The sequence below is a fragment of the Phyllobates terribilis genome, unplaced genomic scaffold (assembly GCF_046119375.1).
Source record: "Phyllobates terribilis strain yellow unplaced genomic scaffold, ASM4611937v1 Scaffold_4__5_contigs__length_816908805, whole genome shotgun sequence".
Taxonomy (NCBI): domain Eukaryota; kingdom Metazoa; phylum Chordata; class Amphibia; order Anura; family Dendrobatidae; genus Phyllobates; species Phyllobates terribilis.
This window is the reverse complement of record NW_027362764.1, coordinates 244,045,630-244,068,170: the sequence shown is the minus strand read 5'-3', so window position 1 is coordinate 244,068,170 and position 22,541 is coordinate 244,045,630. Positions and strand designations below refer to the sequence as shown.

The 22,541-nt window shown below is 44.6% G+C and overlaps 1 protein-coding gene across 1 annotated transcript; it reads left to right on the top strand.

Moving 5' to 3' along the window:
* The first annotated feature begins 9,701 nt into the window (after positions 1-9,701).
* On the top strand, positions 9,702-18,822 carry SEC61G (SEC61 translocon subunit gamma). Its single transcript, XM_073678189.1, has 4 exons — positions 9,702-9,854; positions 14,249-14,347; positions 16,935-17,037; positions 18,675-18,822. The coding sequence occupies exons 2-4, from the start codon at positions 14,254-14,256 to the stop codon at positions 18,682-18,684; spliced, it is 207 nt and encodes a 68-aa protein (XP_073534290.1). The 5' UTR covers positions 9,702-9,854; positions 14,249-14,253; the 3' UTR covers positions 18,685-18,822.
* The last annotated feature ends 3,719 nt before the right edge of the window (positions 18,823-22,541 follow it).

Below are 22,541 nucleotides of genomic sequence, written 5' to 3'. Positions count from 1 at the left end.
CCAGAAAAATAGAACTGTGGTTTTGCAGTTCCACGGGTCAAATCTCTGTATTATCCTGTTTTTGACATTTTTTGTCGTAAAAAAAAACAGTAATAGTGTCTCCCTGACTGGTCAGACACCAATATATCTGTTTAAAAAAGTCTGGTATAGGCTAGAATAATATAACTGTGGTTTTGCAGTTCCACGGGTCAAATCTCTGTATTATCCTGCTTTTGGCATTTTTTTCCGTAAAACAAAACTGTAATAGTGTCTACCTGACTGGTCAGACACCAATATATCTGTTTAAAACAGTCTGGTGTAGGACAGTAAAATATAACTGTGGTTTTGCAGTTCCACGGGTGAAATCTCTGTATTATCCTGTTTTTGGCATTTTTTGCCGTAAAAAAAACCCGTTGTAGCGTCTCCCTGACTGGTCAGACACCAATATATCTGTCTAAAAGAGTCTGGTGTGGGCCAGAAAAATATAACTGTGGTTTTGCAGTTCCACGGGTCAAATCTCTGTATTATCCTATTTTTGGCATTTTTTGCCGCAAAAAAAACCTATAATAGTGTCTCCCTGACTGGTCAGACACCAATATATCTGTTTAAATGAGTCTGATGTACACCACATAACTATAACTTTGGTTTTGCAGTTCCACGGGTCAAATCTCTGTATTATCCTGTTTTTTGCATTTTTTGCCGGAAAAAAAAAACTGTAATCGTGTCTCCCTGACTGGTCAGACACCAATATATCTGATTAAATGAGTCTGTAGTAGGCCAGAAAAATATAACTGTGGTTTTGCAGTTCCACGGGTCAAATCTCTGTATTATCCAGCTTTTTGCATTTTTTGTTGTAAAAAAAACAGTAATAACATCTCCCTGACTGGTCAGACATCAATATATATGTTTAAAAGAGTCTGGTGTACGCCACATAACTATAACTGAGGTTTTGCAGTTCCATGGGTCTAATCTCTGTATTATTCTGCTTTTGGTATTTTTTGCCGTAAAAAAACAGTAATAGGGTCTCCCTGACTGGTCAGACACCAATATATCTGTTTAAAAAAGTCTGTTGTAGGCCAGAAAAATATAACTGTGGTTTTGCAGTTCCACGGTTCAAATCTCTGCATTATCCTGTTTTTGGCATTTTTTGACCGTGACAAAAAACTGTAATAGTGTCTGCCTGACTGGTCAGACACAAATACATCTGTTTAAAAGACCAAGCAATGTGAACTGAGGTCTAAGATGGTAGACATGCAAGAAATAGGAGCATGTTCACACTAGCAAAAAGAAGCAAAACCTACAAAAGACAAAAATATATCTCATACCCTACCATCATTATATATAAATGTAAAGCAAAGTTGCATAATAAATATAGGGTACTTAGTGAACTATTTTTGATCAAAAAAAGTATACAAGCCGTCCCACCAGCGGCAAGGTGACCCTAAATTGGGACGGTACCTATACTGCCTATATTAAAAACCTTACTGTATATCAAAGTTGAAGTAATGCATATAAAAGGGTAGACAAATAGGACCGGGTCCCAACTCCAGACCACCTAGGCCTGTGGTAAGCTACATATATACTAATCAGCTCAACAAAGGGGATGCCACACCCTTAAATTGCACAGAATGCAAACAAGACAAAAAACCAAGCAATGTGAACTGAGGTCTAAGATGGTAGACATGCAAGAAATAGGAGCATGTTCACACTAGCAAAAAGAAGCAAAACCTACAAAAGACAAAAATATATCTCATACCCTACCATCATTATATATAAATGTAAAGCAAAGTTGCATAATAAATATAGGGTACTTAGTGAACTATTTTTGATCAAAAAAAGTATACAAGCCGTCCCACCAGCGGCAAGGTGACCCTAAATTGGGACGGTACCTATACTGCCTATATTAAAAACCTTACTGTATATCAAAGTTGAAGTAATGCATATAAAAGGGTAGACAAATAGGACCGGGTCCCAACTCCAGACCACCTAGGCCTGTGGTAAGCTACATATATACTAATCAGCTCAACAAAGGGGATGCCACACCCTTAAATTGCACAGAATGCAAACAAGACAAAAAACCAAGCAATGTGAACTGAGGTCTAAGATGGTAGACATGCAAGAAATAGGAGCATGTTCACACTAGCAAAAAAGAAGCAAAACCTACAAAAGACAAAAATATATCTCATACCCTACCATCATTATATATAAATGTAAAGCAAAGTTGCATAATAAATATAGGGTACTTAGTGAACTATTTTTGATCAAAAATAGTTCACTAAGTACCCTATATTTATTATGCAACTTTGCTTTACATTTATATATAATGATGGTAGGGTATGAGATATATTTTTGTCTTTTGTAGGTTTTGCTTCTTTTTGCTAGTGTGAACATGCTCCTATTTCTTGCATGTCTACCATCTTAGACCTCAGTTCACATTGCTTGGTTTTTTGTCTTGTTTGCATTCTGTGCAATTTAAGGGTGTGGCATCCCCTTTGTTGAGCTGATTAGTATATATGTAGCTTACCACAGGCCTAGGTGGTCTGGAGTTGGGACCCGGTCCTATTTGTCTACCCTTTTATATGCATTACTTCAACTTTGATATACAGTAAGGTTTTTAATATAGGCAGTATAGGTACCGTCCCAATTTAGGGTCACCTTGCCGCTGGTGGGACGGCTTGTATACTTTTTTTGATCAAAAATAGTTCACGAAGTACCCTATATTTAATATTTATTATGCAACTTTGCTTTACATTTATATATAATGATGGTAGGGTATGAGATATATTTTTGTCTTTTGTAGGTTTTGCATCTGTTTAAAAGAGTCTGGTGTAGGCCATAAAAATATAACTGTGGTTTTGCAGTTCCACGGGTCAAATCTCTGTATTATCCTGCTTTTGGCATTTTTTGCCGTAAAAACATACTGTAATAGTGTCTCCCTGACTGGTCAGACACAAATATATCTGTTTAAAAAAGTCTGTTGTAGGCCAGAAAAATATAACTGTGGTTTTGCAGTTCCACGGGTCAAATCTCTGTATTATCCTGTTTTTGGCATTTTTTGCCGTGACAAAAAACTGTAATAGTGTCTCCCTGACTGGTCAGACACCAATACATCTGTTTAAAAGAGTCTGGAGTACGCCACATAAATATAACTGTGGTTTTGCAGTTCCACAGGTCAAATCTCTGTATTATCCTGTTTTTGGCATTTTTTGCCATAAAAAAAACTGTAATAGTGTCTCCCTGACTGGTCAGACACCAATACATCTGTTTAAAAGAGTCTGGAGTACGCCACATAACTATAATTGTGGTTTTGCAGTTCCACAGGTCAAATCTCTGTATTATCCTGCTTTTGGCATTTTGTGTCGAAAAAAACAGTAATAGTGTCTCCCTGACTGGTCAGACACCAATATATCTGTTTAAAAGAGTCTGGTGTACGCCACATAACTATAATTGTGGTTTTGCAGTTCCACGGGTCAAATCTCTGTATTATCCTGCTTTTGTCATTTTGTGTCGAAAAAAAAAACAGTAATAGTGTCTCCCTGACTGGTCAGACCCCAATATATCCATTTATAAGAGTCTGGTGTAGGCCAGAAAAATATAACTGTGGTTTTGAAGTTCCACAAGTCAAATCTCTGTATTATCCTGCTTTTTGCATTTTTTGTCGTTAAAAAAAACAGTAATAATGTCTCCCTGACTGGTCAGACACCAATATATCTGTTCAAAAGAGTCTGGTGTAGGCCAGAAAAATATAACTGTGGTTTTGCAGTTCCACGGGTGAAATCTCTGCATTATCCTATTTTTGGTATTTTTTGCCATAAAACAAAACTGTAATAGTGTCTCCCTGACTGGTCAGACACCAATATATCTGTTTAAAAGAGTCTGGTGTACGCCACATAACTATAACTGTGGTTTTGCAGTTCCATGGGTCAAATCTCTGTATTATCCTGTTGGCCCCCTTAAAAATAGTCTGGGTGAAATGGTGGATGAGGATGAGGAAAAAGCCAATATGCTAAATGATTTTTTTTCAACCGTATTTACACAAGAAAATCGCATGACAGAAAACATGATTAGTGATAACAAAAATTCTCCATTAAATGTCACTTGCTTAACCCAGCAGGAAGTACGGCGGCGTCTAAAAATCACTAAAGTTGACAAATCCCCGGGCCCGGATGGGATACACCCGCGAGTACTGCAGAAATTAAGTAACGTCATAGATAGACCATTATTTTTAATCTTTAAAGATTCCATAATAACGAGGTCTGTACCACATGACTGGCGTATAGCAAATGTGGTGCCAATATTCAAAAAGGGGACAAAAACTGAACTTGGAAATTATAGGCCAGTAAGCTTAACCTCTACTGTGGGTAAAATCCTGGAGGGTTTCCTAAGAGATGCTATACTAGAGTATCTGAAGAAGAATAACCTCATGACCCAATATCAACATGGGTTTATGAGGGACCGTTCCTGTCAAACTAATCTGATCAGTTTTTATGAGGAGGCAAGTTCTGGACTGGACCAAGGAAATGCAGTGGATGTTGTGTATATGAACTTTTCAAAAGCTTTTGATACGGTTCCACACAAAAGGTTGATACATAAAATGAGAACAATGGGGATAGGGGAAAATATATGTATGTGGGTTAAGAATTGGCTCAGTGATGGGAAACAAATGGTGGTTATTAATGGAAAACACTCAGACTCGGTCTCCGTTAACAGTGGGGTACCACAGGGGTCAGTATTGGGCCCCCTTCTTTTTAACATATTTATTAATGACCTTGTAGGGGGCATTCAGAGTAATATTTCAATATTTGCAGATGACACTAAACTCTGCAGGGTAATCAATACAGAGGAGGACAATTTTATATTACAGGAGGATCTATGTAAACTAGAAGCTTGGGCTGATAAATGGCAAATGAGCTTTAATGGGGATAAATGTAAGGTAATGCACTTGGGCAGAGGAAATAAAATGTATAATTATATGCTTAATTGTGAAACACTGGGCAAAACTGTAACTGAAAAAGACCTGGGTGTATTGGTGGACGACAAGCTCACGTTTGGTGGCCAGTGTCAGGCAGCTGCTGCAAAGGCAAATAAAATAATGGATGCATTAAAAGAGGCATAGATGCTCATGAGGAGAACATAATTTTACCTCTATACAAGTCATTAGTGCGACCACACTTACAATATTGTGTACAGTTTTGGTCTCCGGTGTATAAGAAAGACATAGCTGAACTAGAGAGCGTGCAGAGAAGAGCGACCAAGGTTATTAGAGGACTGGGGGTCTGCAATACCAAGACAGGTTATTACACTTAGGGTTATTTACTGTGGAAAAAAGCAGGCTTAGGGGTGATCTTATTACTATGTACAAGTATATGAGGGGACAGTACAAAGACCTTTCTACTAATCTTTTTACTCTGAGGCCAGAGATGGGGACAAGGGGGCATCTTCTACGTCTGGAGGAAAGGAGGTTTAATCATAATCACAGACGCGGATTCTTTACTGTAAGAGCAGTGAGACTATGGAACTCTGTGGCGCATGATGTTGTAATGTGTGATTCACTACTAAAATTTAAGAAGGGCCTGGATGCCTTTCTTGAAAAGTATAATATTACAGGTTATATATACTAGATTCCTTGATAGGGCGTTGATCCAGGGAACTAGTCTGATTGTCGTATGGAGTCAGGAAGGAATTTTTTTCCCCAATGTGGAGCTTAGTGTTTGCCACATGTTTTTTTTTGCCTTCCTCTGAATCAACATGTTAGGCTGTGGGTTGAACTAGATGGACTTAGTCTTCCTTCAACCTTAAAAACTATGTTACTATGTTACTGCGACCTCCACCACTTTTCCAAGGGGCAATAAAGCTGTCTTGTTAAGCTACTGTGACCTCCACCACTCTTCCAAGGGGCATTAAAACCGTCTTGTTAAGCTACTGCGACCTCCACGTCTCTTCCAAGGGGCACTAAGACCGTCTTGTTAAGCTAATGCTACCTCCACCATTTTTCCAAGGGGCATTAAAATCGTCTTGTTAAGCTACTGCAACCTCCACGTCTCTTCCAAGGGGCATTTAAACCGTTTTGTTAAGCTTATGCGACCTCCACCACTTTTCCCAGGGGCATTGATATTGTCTTGTTATTCCACTGCGACCTCCATGTCTGTTCCAAGGGGCATTAAAACTGTCTTCTTAAGCTACTGCGACCTCCACCACTTTTTCCAGGAGCATTGATATGGTCTTTTTATTCCACTGCGACCTCCACGTCTCTTTCGAGTGGCATTAAAACCGTCTTGTTAAGCTACTGCGACCTCCACCACTTTTTCAAGGGGCATTGATATTGTCTTTTTATTCCACTGCGAACTCCACCATTCTTCCAACGGGCATGGCATTTCCTCCTAATTTTAGTCAGCTTTTGCTTTTCAATGCATAGGCGAACACTAAGGGTGACCCACTCCCCAATAATGGGTAGAAGGTTTTTAGTATGCTGTAATCCATGTCTGTTTCAAGGGGCATTGCAGTTTCTCATAATTTTTGGAAAGCCTTCCATTCACTGCTTAGTCCAACAGTGCACAGGAGACCCAGTTGCTATAAATGGAAAAAACGGTTTAGTTAAGGCCCTCTGACCTCCATGTCACTTCCAAGGGGCATTGGAGTGCCTCGAAATTTTTGGTAGGCATTGCACTCACTGCATGCCCTATAACTGTGAAGCCGAATCTCTCCTTTTGGTACAGAAACATATCCTACTAGACATGTGTGGTTGACTGGCCTGATATTGATGTGAATGGTCCCTGTCCCTCCTGCTCTTTCTCCTTTGCCACCACCTCATCAATCATTCATCACCTGAAGCTTTGTTTTAATGGGAGTCATAGAACTGGGATAGTAGCAGGAAAACATCCAGCAATCCTCGTAGGAGGTAGGATATGCGTCAAAACCCTGACCACCTCAGGCCTAGCCGCTACTACATACATGCGCTTGCATTCCAAGAAAACAAAGCAGATGCTAACTTCTATCATCATCATCATGCTCCTCACCTTGGCACTCTCAACTCCCCTGATGGAGAAGCCAGGGCCCACCGGAGGAGTCTGGTTCTCTGGTGGGCTCGTCCAATGCTGCCCTAAAGCAGGCCGGGCTAAGAAAAGTGTGTGGGGGGATGTTCCAAGGAGAAATAGGGGTGGCTGGGGACCGTGTGTGGACACCCGGACGCGGGGCGGCTGGGGACCGAGTATGGACACTCGACACCCGGCCGCCAGGCGGCTGGGGACTGAGTATGGATACCAGGCCGCCGACGCAGCCATGACATGGTGGCCGGCGTCTGCCTCCACATGCCTAAAAGGCCCAATTTCAAGTGCAAGCAAGCTAGCAATATGGTATTGCAGCCTGGGGTTGGGTGGGTGGCAGGTTGCACACTTATGCTTGCATTCCAAGAAAACAAAGCAGATGATAACTTTCATCATCATCATGCTCCTCACCTTGGCACTCTCAACTCCCCTGATGGAGAAGCCAGGGCCCACCGGAGGAGTCTGGTTCTCTGGTAGGCTCATCCAATGCTGCCCTAAAGCAGTCCGGGCTAAGAAAAGTGTGTGGGGGGATCTTCCAAGGAGAAATAGGGGCGGCTGGGGACCGTTTATGGACACCTGGCCACCCCCAGGCGGCTGGGGACCGTGTGTGGACACCCAGCCGCGGGGCAGCTGGGCACCGAGCGTTGGCCCCAGGCCGCGGGGCGGCTGGGGACTGAGTATGGATACCTCGCTGCCGAAGCAGCCATGAGGTAGTGGCCAGCTTCAGCCTCCTCCAAACTAAAAGGTCCCATTTCAAGTGCAAGCAAGCTAGCAGTATGGTATTGCAGCCTGGGGGTGGGTGGGTGACAGGCTGCATACTTGCGCTTGCATTGCAAGGAATGGGGGAGGTACAATTGAACACTGCCCTGGGACAAGGACTTGCACGGGGATAGTTGCAAGTCTGCATCTTCTGATGCGGAAAGGATCACTTCTGATGGGCACACTTTTAGGCAGTGACCTGGGTGTCAGAGATGCTTCCAGGGGTCTTCCCCATGCTGTTCCCATGTCTTTTCAGCACTGTATGCATGTGTCACACAGCACATGGCCAGATAAGATTGTAAAATGTTAAAATGACATTTCCCGGTGAATGCATTTGTCATGGTTGAAAGCAATACAAAAGTGCAAAAACGCATAAAAAATGCTACTTGTGAACATAGCCCAACGTGTGGAGGAGTATTTTTGTTTTTGGTTATTTATTTTACCTTATACACAAGTCTTTACCCTGGAAAGGAAGTTCCTTAACATGTTTCACAGGAAAACGGTTTCAGTTTCGTTTTTGAACATTTTATTGTGAGCCTGTAAAAGTGGCTTAATACCTCTGACCACGTTGTTGACAGCAGTGACCTGGGGGTCAGAAATGCTTCCTGGGGCGATCCCCATGCTGTCCCCATGTCATTTGAGCACTGTCACTATCGTTTTGGGCACTTTTTAGGCTTTCTACAGACTGCCGGGGATGCCGCCGCAAAAATGCTCGGGTCTCCCATAGACTAACATTGGGCTCGTTGCTCGGGTCGAGCACCCGAGTATCACGGCGAGCTCGGCCCGAGCTTCGAGCACCCGAGCATTTTAGTGCTCGCTCAACACTAGTCCCTATGTTCCTTTGTCCTGGGTCCCTGTGTCACCCATCCTAGGCTCCTTGCACCCCTGTCCTGAGCCCTTATGTCCACTACCCTGCCCATTCACAGAGGGGAAAAAAAAATTCTACTCACTTTCCAGCGCTCCCCTGGCGTCCTCTTACGCCTTCATATCCAGTGCGGTTGTTAAAATGGCCCATCAGAGACAGCGCGCTGACGTCAGTGTGTGGCGCATAGTGACATTAATAGGCCAGCGGACATTTATCATCACTGCTATGTGTCGCGCACTGACGTCAGCACCTGTTCAATGGCCGCCGGCCTAGCAAAGGCTGACGTGCGGCCATTGATAGGTCGGAGGCAATTTTAACATCACTATTATGTGCTGCGATCGGCCCGTGGTCGTTCTAACGGTGGCATTGGATCACACACTAACAAACTGGTGACAGGTTTCCTTCAGTGAAGAGATCCTGGTACCCGGGCTGAGCTTGCAGAAATGAAGAATCCTCGATGGTATAAAATGAAGGTGTTTATTACACAGCGCGTTTCGGCACCGGACTGGCGCCTGTTTCAAGGTTAAAAACCCCATTTGGGCTGCAGCCGTCACTTCCACCACGTGAAGTCACTTTTTTTTCCATCTTCTGAGGGACAGGTTGATAAAGACAAGGAGTGTTATAGTACAGGCGGCTGTGTCTGCCATAATGCTAAATGGGTCTTTTTTATTGTTGTTTGTTTTCTCATGTAATAACGTTTTATTGCTAGAATGGCATGTTTGTTTTTTGAGGCTTTTAGAAAAAGCTGATGTCATCTTGATGGAGCTGGATAATGCTGACACTAAAGGGGGAAAGACCACCTAGCAAAAGCGGCAGAATACACACGGGAATTATAGTATTTGTGATATTCCCGGGCAGCAGAACTTCTTCCACCACATTCGTCTCCCTGGTGCTGACGCGAAAAACGAGCCAGTGTTCCCAAACAAGAACAATAAAGTTGCAGGAAAAAAAAGCTCACTGTTCCCAACGCCAGCTCAGCGCCTAAAGACTCCGCCCAGAAAACCATAAAGATGGAGAGAAAAGCTGGAGCGTCTCTACTCCGTTCTTTCCGCATTCCGGTCTCACATCGACGTTCTCTCTTACTATTGGCTGATCTCAGGCGCACACGTGACATCCGGTGACGTCAGTCCTATAGAAGTCGGATCTCGGGCAGTGCGACGTGTCTCACTCAGCTGCTGTTGGACGGAGAAGAGCTAGAGGCATAACCGGTAACCAGCTCAGACGGCGGGCTCTTGTGTCCGGGGCCATTTACTTGTATCCGTCCTGTATGTGTACAGAGTCCTGTGAATATACTGGGGCCTGTAGCGTGAATGCAATAGACTCTCTATAGACCTGTGTGATGCTGGCGGCCCCTGTATTAGTGATGCGGGGGTCTCCCTGGCGGCCCCTGTATTAGTGATGCGGGGGTCTCCCTGGCGGCCCCTGTATTAGTGATGCTGGGGTCCCACTGGCGGCCCCTGTATTAGTGATGCTGGGGTCACTGTGGCGGCCCCTGTACTAGTGATGCTGGGGGCTCCTGTATTAGTGATGCAGGGGTCTCCCTGGCTGCCCCTGTATTAGTGATGCTGGGGGCCCCTGTATAAGTGATGCGGGGGTCCCCCTGGTGGCCCCTGTATAAGTGATGCTGGGGTCACTGTGGCGGCTCCTGTATTAGTGATGCTGGGGGCTCCTGTATTAGTGATGCGGGGGTCTCCCTGGCGGCCCCTGTATTAGTGATGCGGGGGTCTCCCTGGCGGCCCCTGTATTAGTGATGCTGGGGGTCTCCCTGGTGGCCCCTGTATTAGTGATGCTGGGGCCTCCCTGGCGGCCCCTGTATTAGTGATGCTGGGGCCTCCCTGGCGGCCCCTGTATTAGTGATGCTGGGGCCTCCCTGGCGGCCCCTGTATTAGTGATGCTGGGGCCTCCCTGGCGGCCCCTGTATTAGTGATGCTGGGGCCTCCCTGGCGGCCCCTGTATTAGTGATGCTGGGGCCTCCCTGGCGGCCCCTGTATTAGTGATGCTGGGGCCTCCCTGGCGGCCCCTGTATTAGTGATGCTGGGGCCTCCCTGGCGGCCCCTGTATTAGTGATGCTGGGGGCTCCTGTATTAGTGATGCGGGGGCCTCCCTGGCGGCCCCTGTATTAGTGATGCTGGGGGCTCCTGTATTAGTGATGCGGGGGTCTCCCTGGCTGCCCCTGTATTAGTGATGCTGGGGGCTCCTGTATTAGTGATGCGGGGGTCCCCCTGGTGGCCCCTGTATAAGTGATGCTGGGGTCACTGTGGCGGCTCCTGTATTAGTGATGCTGGCGGCTCCTGTATTAGTGATGCTGGCGGCTCCTGTATTAGTGATGCTGGCGGCTCCTGTATTAGTGATGCTGGCGGCTCCTGTATTAGTGATGCTGGCGGCTCCTGTATTAGTGATGCTGGGGGCTCCTGTATTAGTGATGCTGGCGGCTCCTGTATTAGTGATGCTGGGGGCTCCTGTATTAGTGATGCTGGGGGCTCCTGTATTAGTGATGCTGGGGGCTCCTGTATTAGTGATGCTGGGGGCTCCTGTATTAGTGATGCTGGGGGCTCCTGTATTAGTGATGCTGGGGGCTCCTGTATTAGTGATGCTGGGGGCTCCTGTATTAGTGATGCTGGGGGCTCCTGTATTAGTGATGCTGGGGGCTCCTGTATTAGTGATGCTGGGGGCTCCTGTATTAGTGATGCTGGGGGCCCCTGTATTAGTGATGCTGGGGGCCCCTGTATTAGTGATGCTGGGGGCCCCTGTATTAGTGATGCTGGGGGCCCCTGTATTAGTGATGCTGGGGGCCCCTGTATTAGTGATGCTGGGGGCCCCTGTATTAGTGATGCTGGGGCCTCCCTGGCGGCCCCTGTATTAGTGATGCTGGGGCCTCCCTGGCGGCCCCTGTATTAGTGATGCTGGGGCCTCCCTGGCGGCCCCTGTATTAGTGATGCTATGTGGATGCACCTGGGCACAGATGTGATAATTCCTTTATACTGTAGTGCTTGGCTTGGGCTCACATTGATTTGGAGCCGGTTCTAGATTTTCTTAATGCATTTATTCCCAAACCATCCCCATTCCACTGCTGGAGGATGATCAGCTGATCAGGCATGTCTGGCTCTTTATGTTAAACTCCATCCCAAGTGGTCAGCTGACTGATGGCTATGTAGTATACATGGTGCCTGGCTCATATGGTGGGAGGGCCTTGAGCAGGAACCCCTCATGCCCTAATCAGATCTGTGGACCTTTTCCTACTCAAAACACTCATTGCCTGCTGGTTCCTGATCTATCACAAGCATGGGGAATGGGAATGCATGTGTGGCTGTTATTTCATTTGCTGTCTATAGGACCAGTGGTGATGATCCAATTGCATCATCTATCCATCTGATGGGCATTGGACCATCACCGATTGAAAAACTGAATCAAAGGGACACTGTGGGATAGTTGGGTAAAGTGGCCATGTCTCAATAGACCATGGGTGCATCTGGTTCATAACTTGCTGTTTGTGCTCCTATTATTGTGGATAGAGGATATTTTAATATCTGAGATTGACGCACCCACCACCGAATCTTTAATATCAGTTTTAGATTTATGATTTGGGACAACTACTCACTGATGATTTCCCCATTCACTACATTCAGATTTGGATGTTTCCTGAGCTGTCCTGCACTTGTTTGAATGGTGGAGCTTTGCTATATCTCAGACAATGAAGAACAGCGGACAAAGCACACTTGTGATGTTCAGGCTGTGTGCCCACATAGCGTTTTTCAAGCGTTTATGCTGCGGAATTTCTGCAGCATAAACGCTTGTGAAACGCTAGGTAATCCGCACCCCATGGTCCCCAAGGGGATTCCGCATGTTCTATGCACATGCTGCGGATTTTTCTGCAGCGTTTATGCTGCGTACAAAAATCCGCAGCATGTCATTTAATTTTGCGGAAGCGCAGCGGAACTCCCGCCATTGACTTGCATTGAGACGCATAGAAACCGCGACTGTACATTTTTACAAGCGGCTTCTATGCGTCTCTATGTGCGGATGGTACCCAGTTCTGGAGGAGAGGAGACTCTCATCCAGACCTGGGTACCATTCTACCTGTAAAAAAGGAATAAAATAACAAATAAAGTTTATATTCACCTGTCCGGCGGCTTCTCTCTGAATGCCGGCATCGCTTGAGGACCTGCGGTGACGTCACAGTCATGTGACCGCAGGCCCTTCACCGCTCTGTCTCGCGATATGCCGGGAGCCAGCCAGGAAGCAGCGCTGCAGCCACGCCGGGGCCTCGGGGGTGAGTATAGCTTTATTTGTTTTAATTTTTACGGTTCACACTGTATAAATCCATGCTGTTTGCATGGATTTATACAGTGTGACCTAGTTGTCAAGCACTTTCCAAGTGATGCTATCGCATGGAAAGCGCTTGTTAATCTGCATGCGGAAACGCAAGTGAATCCGCATGTATTCTGCAGGAAAAACGCATGCACAATCTGCATGCGTTTTTTCTGCCAGGGAGATGCAGAAATGCTGCAGAAATTTTCTGCTTCATTTCTGCATCGTGGGCACATAGCCTTAGAGGAGTTGTCCACTACAGGGACAAGAAAAATATAAGTCATCTCCCGCACTTGGTGTCATTCTAACAATGTTTTCACCAGGGCTCCTATGACAATTAGGCTATGTGCCCACGTTGCGGACCTGAAGCATATTTTTTTACGCTTCTCCCTAGCGGGAAAATCGCATGCGGATATTACATGCGGTTTTCCCGCCAGGTAGAAGCGTTTGTGAGGCGTCTTTGCATGCATTTCCGCATGCGGGTTATCAAGCACTTCTCCAAGCATCACTTGGAAAAGTGCTTGACAACTTGTTCAGAATGGTAAAAAATAAACTTTATACTCACCTTCTGATGCATCCTCTGCCCCGTCCGGAGTCTTGAGCGGCTCACGCTGTTGTGTGCAGGACCTGCGGTGACGTCATTGAGTCATGTGGTGGGTCACATGACTCAATGACGTGGCAGGTCCTTCAGACAACAGCGCGACGGAGGGAAAACATCAGAAGATAAGTATAAACTTTATTTTATTCTTTTTTTTTTTACAGGTTCTTTGGTACCCAGGTCTGGATGAGAGTCTCCTCTTATCCAGACTTGGGTACCATCCGCACATTGATTCCGCTGCGCTTCCGCAAAATTAATGAACATGCTGCGGAAAAATCCGCAGCATGTGCATTGACATTGCGGAATGCCATTGGGGACCATGGGGTGCGGATATACATGCGTTTTTCAAGCGTTTACGCTGCGGAAATTCCGCAGCATATACGCTTGAAAAATGCTACGTGGGCACACAGCCTTATGTGTTGCTGGTATGGGAAATGAGTAGAAGCTTTTGTTATTTTACTCTAGCAATTAAGAAGGGGTTGTGCAAGTGTCCTTTTAACTAGGTTGTCCTCACCTATCAGTACTATAGGGTATAACTTATTCATTGCTAGGGGTCCGACCGCTAGGCCCCTCAGCAATCTTCAGCACTGTGCTCAGCATAGCCTCGTCTGGAGTGTGTGGTGTCCTGCACTAGGTATAATGTGCTGATCTTGTCACTAATGCACTGCAGTCACCATACGTGTCTTTATTTTCCAGGCATCATGGACCAGGTAATGCAGTTTGTCGAGCCCAGCCGCCAGTTTGTGAAAGATTCTATCAGACTTGTGAAAAGATGTACAAAGCCAGACAGAAAGGGTACATAGTGCCTCAAACTTCTCATTGCAGCTTAATCGTTATTACCTTGCATGTGCTTTTACCAGACAGACCCCTTTAGCCCTTTCATGATGCGGCCATTTTCCAGCTTTCATTTTCTTCTTCCCAGAACTATATAACTTTTTTTTTTTCTTTTTCTAATGGTGTTTTTTTTTTGTTTTGTTTTTTATCGCTTTTACTGTGTACATTGTGTGGTAAAAATGCCTTCGGAATATGATTCAGCTCATCAGAATGATTATAGTGATGCCGAACATAACAAACTAGAAAATCCTCACAAAGTGTAACTATTCCTATTCAATCCTAGTGAAAAATATTATACACCGAAAAGTCAAGAAAGATCAAAAAACAAGGAAAGCTCCCTTGAAGCTCTTCATGTGGCCAAGCTTCAAAAGAGGACAGCGATTTCTGCTGTATATAGCGGAAATCGCTGTTCCCTTTTGAAGCTTGGCCACATGAAGGGTTTCAAGGGAGCTCTGTAATGTCAATCATTGAGATCTTCAACACACCTCAACTGTTATAGCATCCCATCGGTGACCCGCGAGCATGTAATAGGCGTGCCAATGGGCGCATAAAATGTCTTGTTAATGCTGCTGTCAGTTAACAGGTTAACTATCTCAGGCAGCGCTTCACACCACCCGTGATTGTTAGAGGCAGGTCCTGACTGTACCACACATAAATTACCTGCCAAGTATGGGGAGAGCTCACCCCGTGAGCCTGCTTCTGACTTGCACCGTGCTTGTACAGTGGATGTCGTGAAGGGGTTAAGACGTAGCATCTCTGAACTGTATTGAGCCTGTATCGAAGTTCTAAACTGAGACTTCTTCTAGAAGAGCGTCTGTCTGTCCCCATGACCATTCTTCTCACTCTTCAGCTCAGTGTTGTCATTGGGTGCTCCTCATCAACACCAATCTCACTTCATTTGCCACACAATTCTTTCAGTATCTTCCAGTCCCTGTAGTAGGAGTAGAACATATGTGCTGCCTTCTGATGAAGGGTCCACCAGACACCCTGATTCTCAGAATGTGTGCTGCTGATCCCAGGAGTTAGAGATAGAAACCCTCGTCTCCGACCATCGCTGTTTGCAGGTCCAGAAGTAAACTGTCAGCACCAGAACAGCTCTGTACACTGTCGTGGTTATTCTTGGGTACGAAGTTCAGCTCCCATTGAAGTAAATGGACAAAAAAATCTCCATTGCCTCTGTGAATCTAGTCTTGGGCTTGTTTTATGAGACTCATTCAGATTCCTTTTTAAGAAAAAAAACAGGCATTTTTTGTTGTTGTTTTGTAGAATGATGGAAACTGGACAGTCCAGATTAAAGTTAATGATTGTTGGGCACATCAGGCTTTTTCTTTATTGTTCTTATAACCAAACGGAAAGCTGGGACTAGAAGCTCAGATGTGAACCCAACCTTAACATCTATTAGGCCGGTTTCACATGTCCGTATATTTCCGGTACTGGAGATGTCCGTGTGTGGCAACAGGATCACACGGACCGGCGCCTGGGAATCGGTGGTACAGTTAGCGCTGTTCTTAAGCGCCGGGTGCTGAACACTGCCCTGATCATGGTTCCTGCCGGCGCTGCAATCAGCACCAGCAGTGACAATGATGAGGGTAGTAGTAGTCTGCTCCTGCAGTGTCTGTAAAAATAAGATTAAATTAATATCCTTATACTCGCCTGTCCTAAGTGTCCCCCACTGTAATCCGCTGATGCCAGGGAGAATGAGCTGCTCCAGCGAGCGGCTCATGAGCTGTGTCCTGTCTCTCACTGAGCTCAGCGCAGCTTCGGGGCTCCTCACTGGAGCGGCTCATTCTCCCCTGCTTCAGCGGATTAGAGCGGGGGGACACTTAAGACAGGTGAGGTATATGGATTTTATTTTAATCTTATTTTTACAGGTGGACACTGCTGGAGCAGACACTACTACCCTCATTGTCTCTCCTGGTGCTGAACGCAGGAACCATGAGGGCAGCGTTCAGCACCTGGGAACAGCGCTACCTGTACACTGTTCCCAGGCGCCGGTACATGTCACACTGACACACGGATGTCACCTGTGTGTGTTCAGTGTGAGACACTTCTGTGGACCCTGCATTCGCAAAAAAAGGACATGTCGAGGTGTGGAGCACACAGACACACAGTCCGTGGAAACACACTGACATGTGCACAAACCCATTCATTTTGAATGGGTCTACGTGTGTCTGGTACATGTGGAAACTGTCACCACACGTACTTGAAAGCCCTTAGCTGGACCTTCATGATTCCAGTAGACCAAACATGTAGTCTTTGTGCAGTAGAACTGTGGTGAGTCCATGTCTTGTACCATATTATGGATGCTAAAATGTGCATGTATCTCAGGGGTCTGCCTGAGGCTGAATACTGATAGGCCTGGGAGCTGACACTGCGCTTCAGTCTGTAGATTTGCGTGTCTTAATCCCTAATTCTCAAGGAAACTGTATTCTGAAGACCTGAATTCTGGGTCACATTGGATGCCTAATTTGTGTTTATTTTGTCGCCCTTCCCGTCCCACCAGTTCTGTCTCGAAAGACAAACCTTATCAAACAATCTTTAATTTCAGAATTCCAAAAGATCGCAATGGCCACTGCTATTGGATTTGCCATTATGGGATTTATCGGCTTCTTTGTCAAGCTAATCCATATTCCTATCAACAACATCATTGTGTAAGTTATTCTTTAAGTTTTTAAATCCAGAAAATGAGTAAGCGTGCCTGATCTATTTCCACTCTAGCAGAGATGATCACACATGAAGTCACTTCACAATACAGTCTACTAGAGACTGGAGAACGGCTGCACCAACAGCTGGTAACATTTCTGCCAATTGATGCAATGTCTGGAAAGCTCCCTTTGAAGTCATGAAATCAGGTTTTCTATTCACTGGCTAATTAGGGGGAAATTGCTAATCAGGTTGTCTGTTTCAAGAATCCAAAATTCAAATCTGCAGCCAAAAACTTGATTAAATGTAATCTGTTTTTTGATATTTTTGTGGATTTTGGACTCAGTGGAGCTGCTGATATATAATGCACACATTCTGGGTAATCCAGAGGAATAGTTATTGTAGACTCTCTCCACGCCAGCTAATAGATGAGGGGACTGACTGTTTATCAATGCTATGAGGGGTGACTGTAGCCGCTCTGTGCACTCCCTGGGAGGACAGAAGTTTAATTTATTTTATTTTTTTTTCTGCCAGTAGCTGTGCTGTAAGTAAGGCAGACAGCATTGTACTACTATTTACCTGTAGATTAAACCTATATTTGCAGGCTAATAGTGTTTGGAGACATGACAGGTTCCCTTTAATAAAGGTCATCAAATGGGGTGGGGGGGAACCTTTTAAAAGATTTAAAGATGCATGCTACAGGGAAAAAAAAAATGATTTGACCATTAGGTCATTTTCGGGTTGTTTACTTTTATAGTTCTCAATTATGTTACCCTAAGAAAATAAGAAAATTGAGCAATATCACACCGCTTTCAGAATTGGGGAGATGGAGAATTTGAACACATTTAGGGCTTGGCAGATGACCATATTATCGGCCTGAATGCAGTCTTGCAAAACATTGGATCGCCCTAGGACCAATATTATTCTATGGGCCCGTGCACATGTCTTAAAATAAAAAAAAAAAAAAAAAAAAAAAAATTTCCCTTGGACAGACTCGAGGGGAAAAAAAAATGCAGCATGCTCAAGTTTGAGACAATACTCTGATCACGCTCAGCCATGCAAGTCAATGAATCTGAGGAAGACCCTCAGATTGCATGCAATCTGATTTCCATGGACTGACAGAATGGAGGAGGTGGAGTTTTTTTTTTTTTTCTCCCACAGTCTTTTCCTCATGAGAGAATTGGATCATGCTATGTGCGCACTCTGATCAAAGTTTGATCAGAGTATGATGTGTATGATCGGCCTGAATCTCTCGATGAGGATATATGCCGGTGTGACCCCAGCCTTAGGCTGATCATCAAGTCCTTTTGTGCCCCATTCTTAATGCTGCGTAAGACATGCCACGCTCTCTCAATTTTGTTGGGCCGTGCTAGGCCAATGTCCCTCCTACAAAGTCCACTCACTCTTCAAGAAGTTGGCATAAACGCCAAAAGTAGCAGAATTTTGCTAGTTTAACTCCTGATTAGCACAAATTCTTATGATTTACGGCCTCTGTGATGGATGTACTAAGACTGGTGCAGAACAAGAACTGATTAGCTGCAAATGTCATCAATTAGGTCACATCTTTTCATTTTCTTTATCTTTTTATGGCTGTACATGTTCATATCAGATTCACTGAATAATTCTTTTCTTTTTTTTTTTTTAGTGGCAGCTAGACCTCCCCGGTAGAAATGACAGCGACACGGAATTCTAAATATTGGCAAAGTGTTATTGGACAAGAGCTTCTTTGTTTTATGTATATTTTTTATTTGGTCTAGTTCATGTAATTAAACACACTAAATTGTTTTCTCTCATGGCCTGTTTATTGTATATTTGGCGGTAATTGTTTTGATTTAAAAAAAATAAAATAAAAAAATTGCACAGCTTCTTCATAGGCCGGTTTCACACATCCAAATATTTCCGGTACTGCAGATGTGTGTCCGTTTGCCACATCAGGATCATGCGTATCAGCGTTTGGGAATCTGTGTACAGTTAGCGCTGTTTCCAAGCGCCAGGTGCTGAAAGCTGCCCTCATCATCGTCCCCTGCTGGCGCTGCGATCAGCACCAGCAGAGGTTAATGATTAGACTAGTAGTCTAATCCTGCAGTGTCCACCTGTAAAAATAATCCATATACTCACCTGTCTTAAGTGTCCCCCCACTGTAATCTTCTGACGGCTCAGCCGGGGAGAATGACTCCTGCAGCGAGCGGGCCCTGGAGCTGCACTCAGCGAGCGATGTTCTGTCACTTACTGAGCGCAGCGGAGGTCTGGGGCTCGCTCGCTCGCTGCAGGAGTCATTCTCCCCTTCACCTTGGTGTGAGCGGTCGTATGGATTACAGTGGGGATCATCTCCAGACAGGTGAGTATAAGGATTTTATTTTATTCTTTTTACACAGGGACACTGTGGGAGCACACTACTACTCCCAGCATTATCCCTTGCTAATGCTGATCACAGCGCAAGAAGGGGACATTGAGGGCAGCGTTCAGCACCTTGCTCTTGGGAACAGCGCTAACTGTACCACTGATTCCCTGGCGCTGGTGCGTATCACACTGAAGACACATGGATGTCATCGTGTGTGTTCAGCATGAGACACTGAAACGGTCATGTCAGCGTGTTTTGCCCACGGACACACTGTGGTGTGCGCAGACCCATAGATTTGAATGTATCTGCATGTGTCAGTGTCTCCAGTACGTGTGGAAACTCACTACATGTACCCGACACACTTGCGTGTGAAAGAGCCCTTGCCCATAGACAACAATCCGCATACAGATTACAATCTGGGTGTTGTCATGTGTGGGGGGTTTTGGTTTTTTTTTTTGTTTGTTTGTTTTTTACAGATGCGTATCTGCAGACTAACAAGTACATATTACAGGTGCATCTCGCTAAATTAGAATATCATCAAAAAGTAAATTTTTCAGTTCTTCAATACAAAAGGTGAAACTCAGATCACTGTTTGTAATTACTCTATATAATATATTTCACGTGTTTATTTCTGTAAGGCTATGTGCCCACGATGCAGAAATGCTCAGGATTTTTTCCTGAGCGTTTCTGCATCTTCCTGGCAGAAAAAACGCATGCGGATTGTACATGCGTTTTTCCTGCCAGGGACATGTGGATGTGAAGCGTTCTTCACATTCATTTCCACATGCTGGTTGACAAGTGCTTTCCAAGTGATTTTTAGCATCACTTGGAAAGTGCTTGTCAACTTGGTCACACTCTATAAATCCATGCAACCGGCATGGATTTACAGTTATATGAAAAAGTTTGGGCACCCCTATTAATCTTAAGCTTAATGTTTTATAAAAAATTGGTGTTTTTGCAACAGCTATTTCAGTTTGATATATGTAATAACTGTTGGACACAGTAATGTTTCTGCCTTGAAATGAGGTTTATTGTACTAACAGAAAATGTGCAATCTGCATTCAAACAAAATTTGACAGGTGCATAAGTATGGGCACCCTTATCATTTTCTTGTTTTAAATACTCCTACCTACTTTTTACTGACTTACTAAAGCACTTTTTTTGGTTTTGTAACCTCATTGAGCTTTGAACGTCATAGCCAGGTGTATGCAATCATGAGAAAAGCTACGTAAAGTGGCCACTTGCAAGTTGTTCTCCTGTTTGAATCTCCTCTGAAGAATAGCATCATGGGCTCCTCAAAACAACTGTCAAATGATCTGAAAACAAAGATTATTCAACATAGTTGTTCAGGGGAAGGATACAAAAATCTGTCTCAGAGATTTAACCTGTCAGTTTCCACTGTGAGGAACATAGTAAGGAAATGGAAGAACACAGGGACAGTTCTTGTTAAGGCCAGAAGTGGCAGGCCAAGAAAAACATCAGAAAGGCAGAGAAGAAGAATGGTGAGATCAGTCAAGGACAATCCTCAGATCACCTCCAGAGAGCTGCAGCATCAACTTGCTGCAGATGGTGTCACTGTGCATCGGTCAACTATACAACGCACTTTGCAAAGGAGAAGCTGTATGGGAGAGTGATGCAAAAGAAGCCGTTTCTGCAAGCACGCCACAAACAGAGTTGGCTGAGGTATGCAACAGCACATTTGGAGAAGCTAATTTCTTTTTGGAAGAATGTCCTGTGGACTGATGAAACTAAAAATTAAGTTGTTTGGGCATACAAAAAGGCGTTATGCATGGTGGCAAAAAAACACAGCATTCCAAGAAAAACACTTGCTACCCACAGTAAAATTTGGTGGAGGTTCCATCATGCTTTGGGGCTGTGTGGCCAATGCCGGCACCGGGAATCTTGTTAAAGTTGAGGGACGCATGGATTCCACTCAGTATCAGTAGATTCTTGACAATAATGTTCAAGAATCAGTGACAAAGTTGAAGTTACGCAGGGGATGGATCTTCCAGCAAGACAATGATCCAAAACACCGCTCCAAATCTACTCAGGCATTCATGCAGAGGAACAATTACAATGTTCTGGAATGGCCATCCCAGTCCCCAGACCTGAATATCATTGAACATCTGTGGGATCATTTGAAGAGGGCTGTCCATGCTCGGCGACCATCAAACTTAACTGAACTGGAATTGTTTTGGAAAGAGGAATGGTCAAAAATACCTTCATCCAGGATCCAGGAAATCATTAAAAGCTTCAGGAAGCGACTAGAGGCTGTTATTTTTGCAAAAGGAGGATCTACTAAATATTAATGTCACTTTTATGGTGAGGTGCCCATACTTATGCACCAGTCAAATTTTGTTTGAATGCAGATTGCACATTTTGTGTTAGTACAATAAACCTCATAAACATTACTGTGTCCAACAGTTATTACATATATCAAACTGAAATAGCTGTTGCAAAAACACCAATTTTTATAAAACATTAAGCTTAAGATTAATAGGGGTGCCCAAACTTTTTCATATAACTGTATATACTGTGACCTTAAAGAATGGTAAAAAAAATAAATCTATGCTTGCCTTCCGATGGCCCCCGGAGTCTTGCATCGCTCCGTCCTGGCTTGCCGGCTGTCGTGGTACACTGAAGGACCTGACGTCAGCGCAGGTCCTTCAGTCCACCGCGATCTGCCGGCAAGTGAAGACAAGGAGACCGGGGGCAATCAGAAGGTAAGATATAATAAATATATATATAATTTTTTTTTTTTTTTTTTTTACAGGTTCTATGGTACCCGGGTCCTTAGGAGTGTGTCCTCTCCTCCACACCCAGGTACCATCCGCACATTGAAACGTTTGGATTCCTCATGTACCGATTCAGTGATGCGGAATCCAAGCGTTCCAATGCAAGTCAATGGTGGCGAAAACACAGCGCTTCCGCAAAATAACTAGTAGTGCTGTGTTTTTTTCCGCAATAACCCGCAGCGGAAATATCCGCAGCATGTGCACAGCACATGCGGATTATTATTGGGGAACATGGCAGGCCTTCTACCATGCGTTTTTGCCACTGCGGAAACGCTTTAAAAAAAAAAAAGAAAAACGCGCATCGTGGGCACACAGCCTTAGTGTTGATGATTATGGTTTACAGCCAATGAAAACACAAAAGTCATTATCTCAGTAA

Excerpts from the sequence above, each read along its gene's own strand:
- SEC61G (XM_073678189.1), top strand. The coding sequence starts at position 14,254 with ATGGACCAGGTAATGCAGTTTGTCGAGCCCAGCCGCCAGTTTGTGAAA. Across the intron at positions 14,348-16,934 it reads TACAAAGCCAGACAGAAAGG|AATTCCAAAAGATCGCAATG; the intron begins GTACATAGTGCC and ends CTTTAATTTCAG.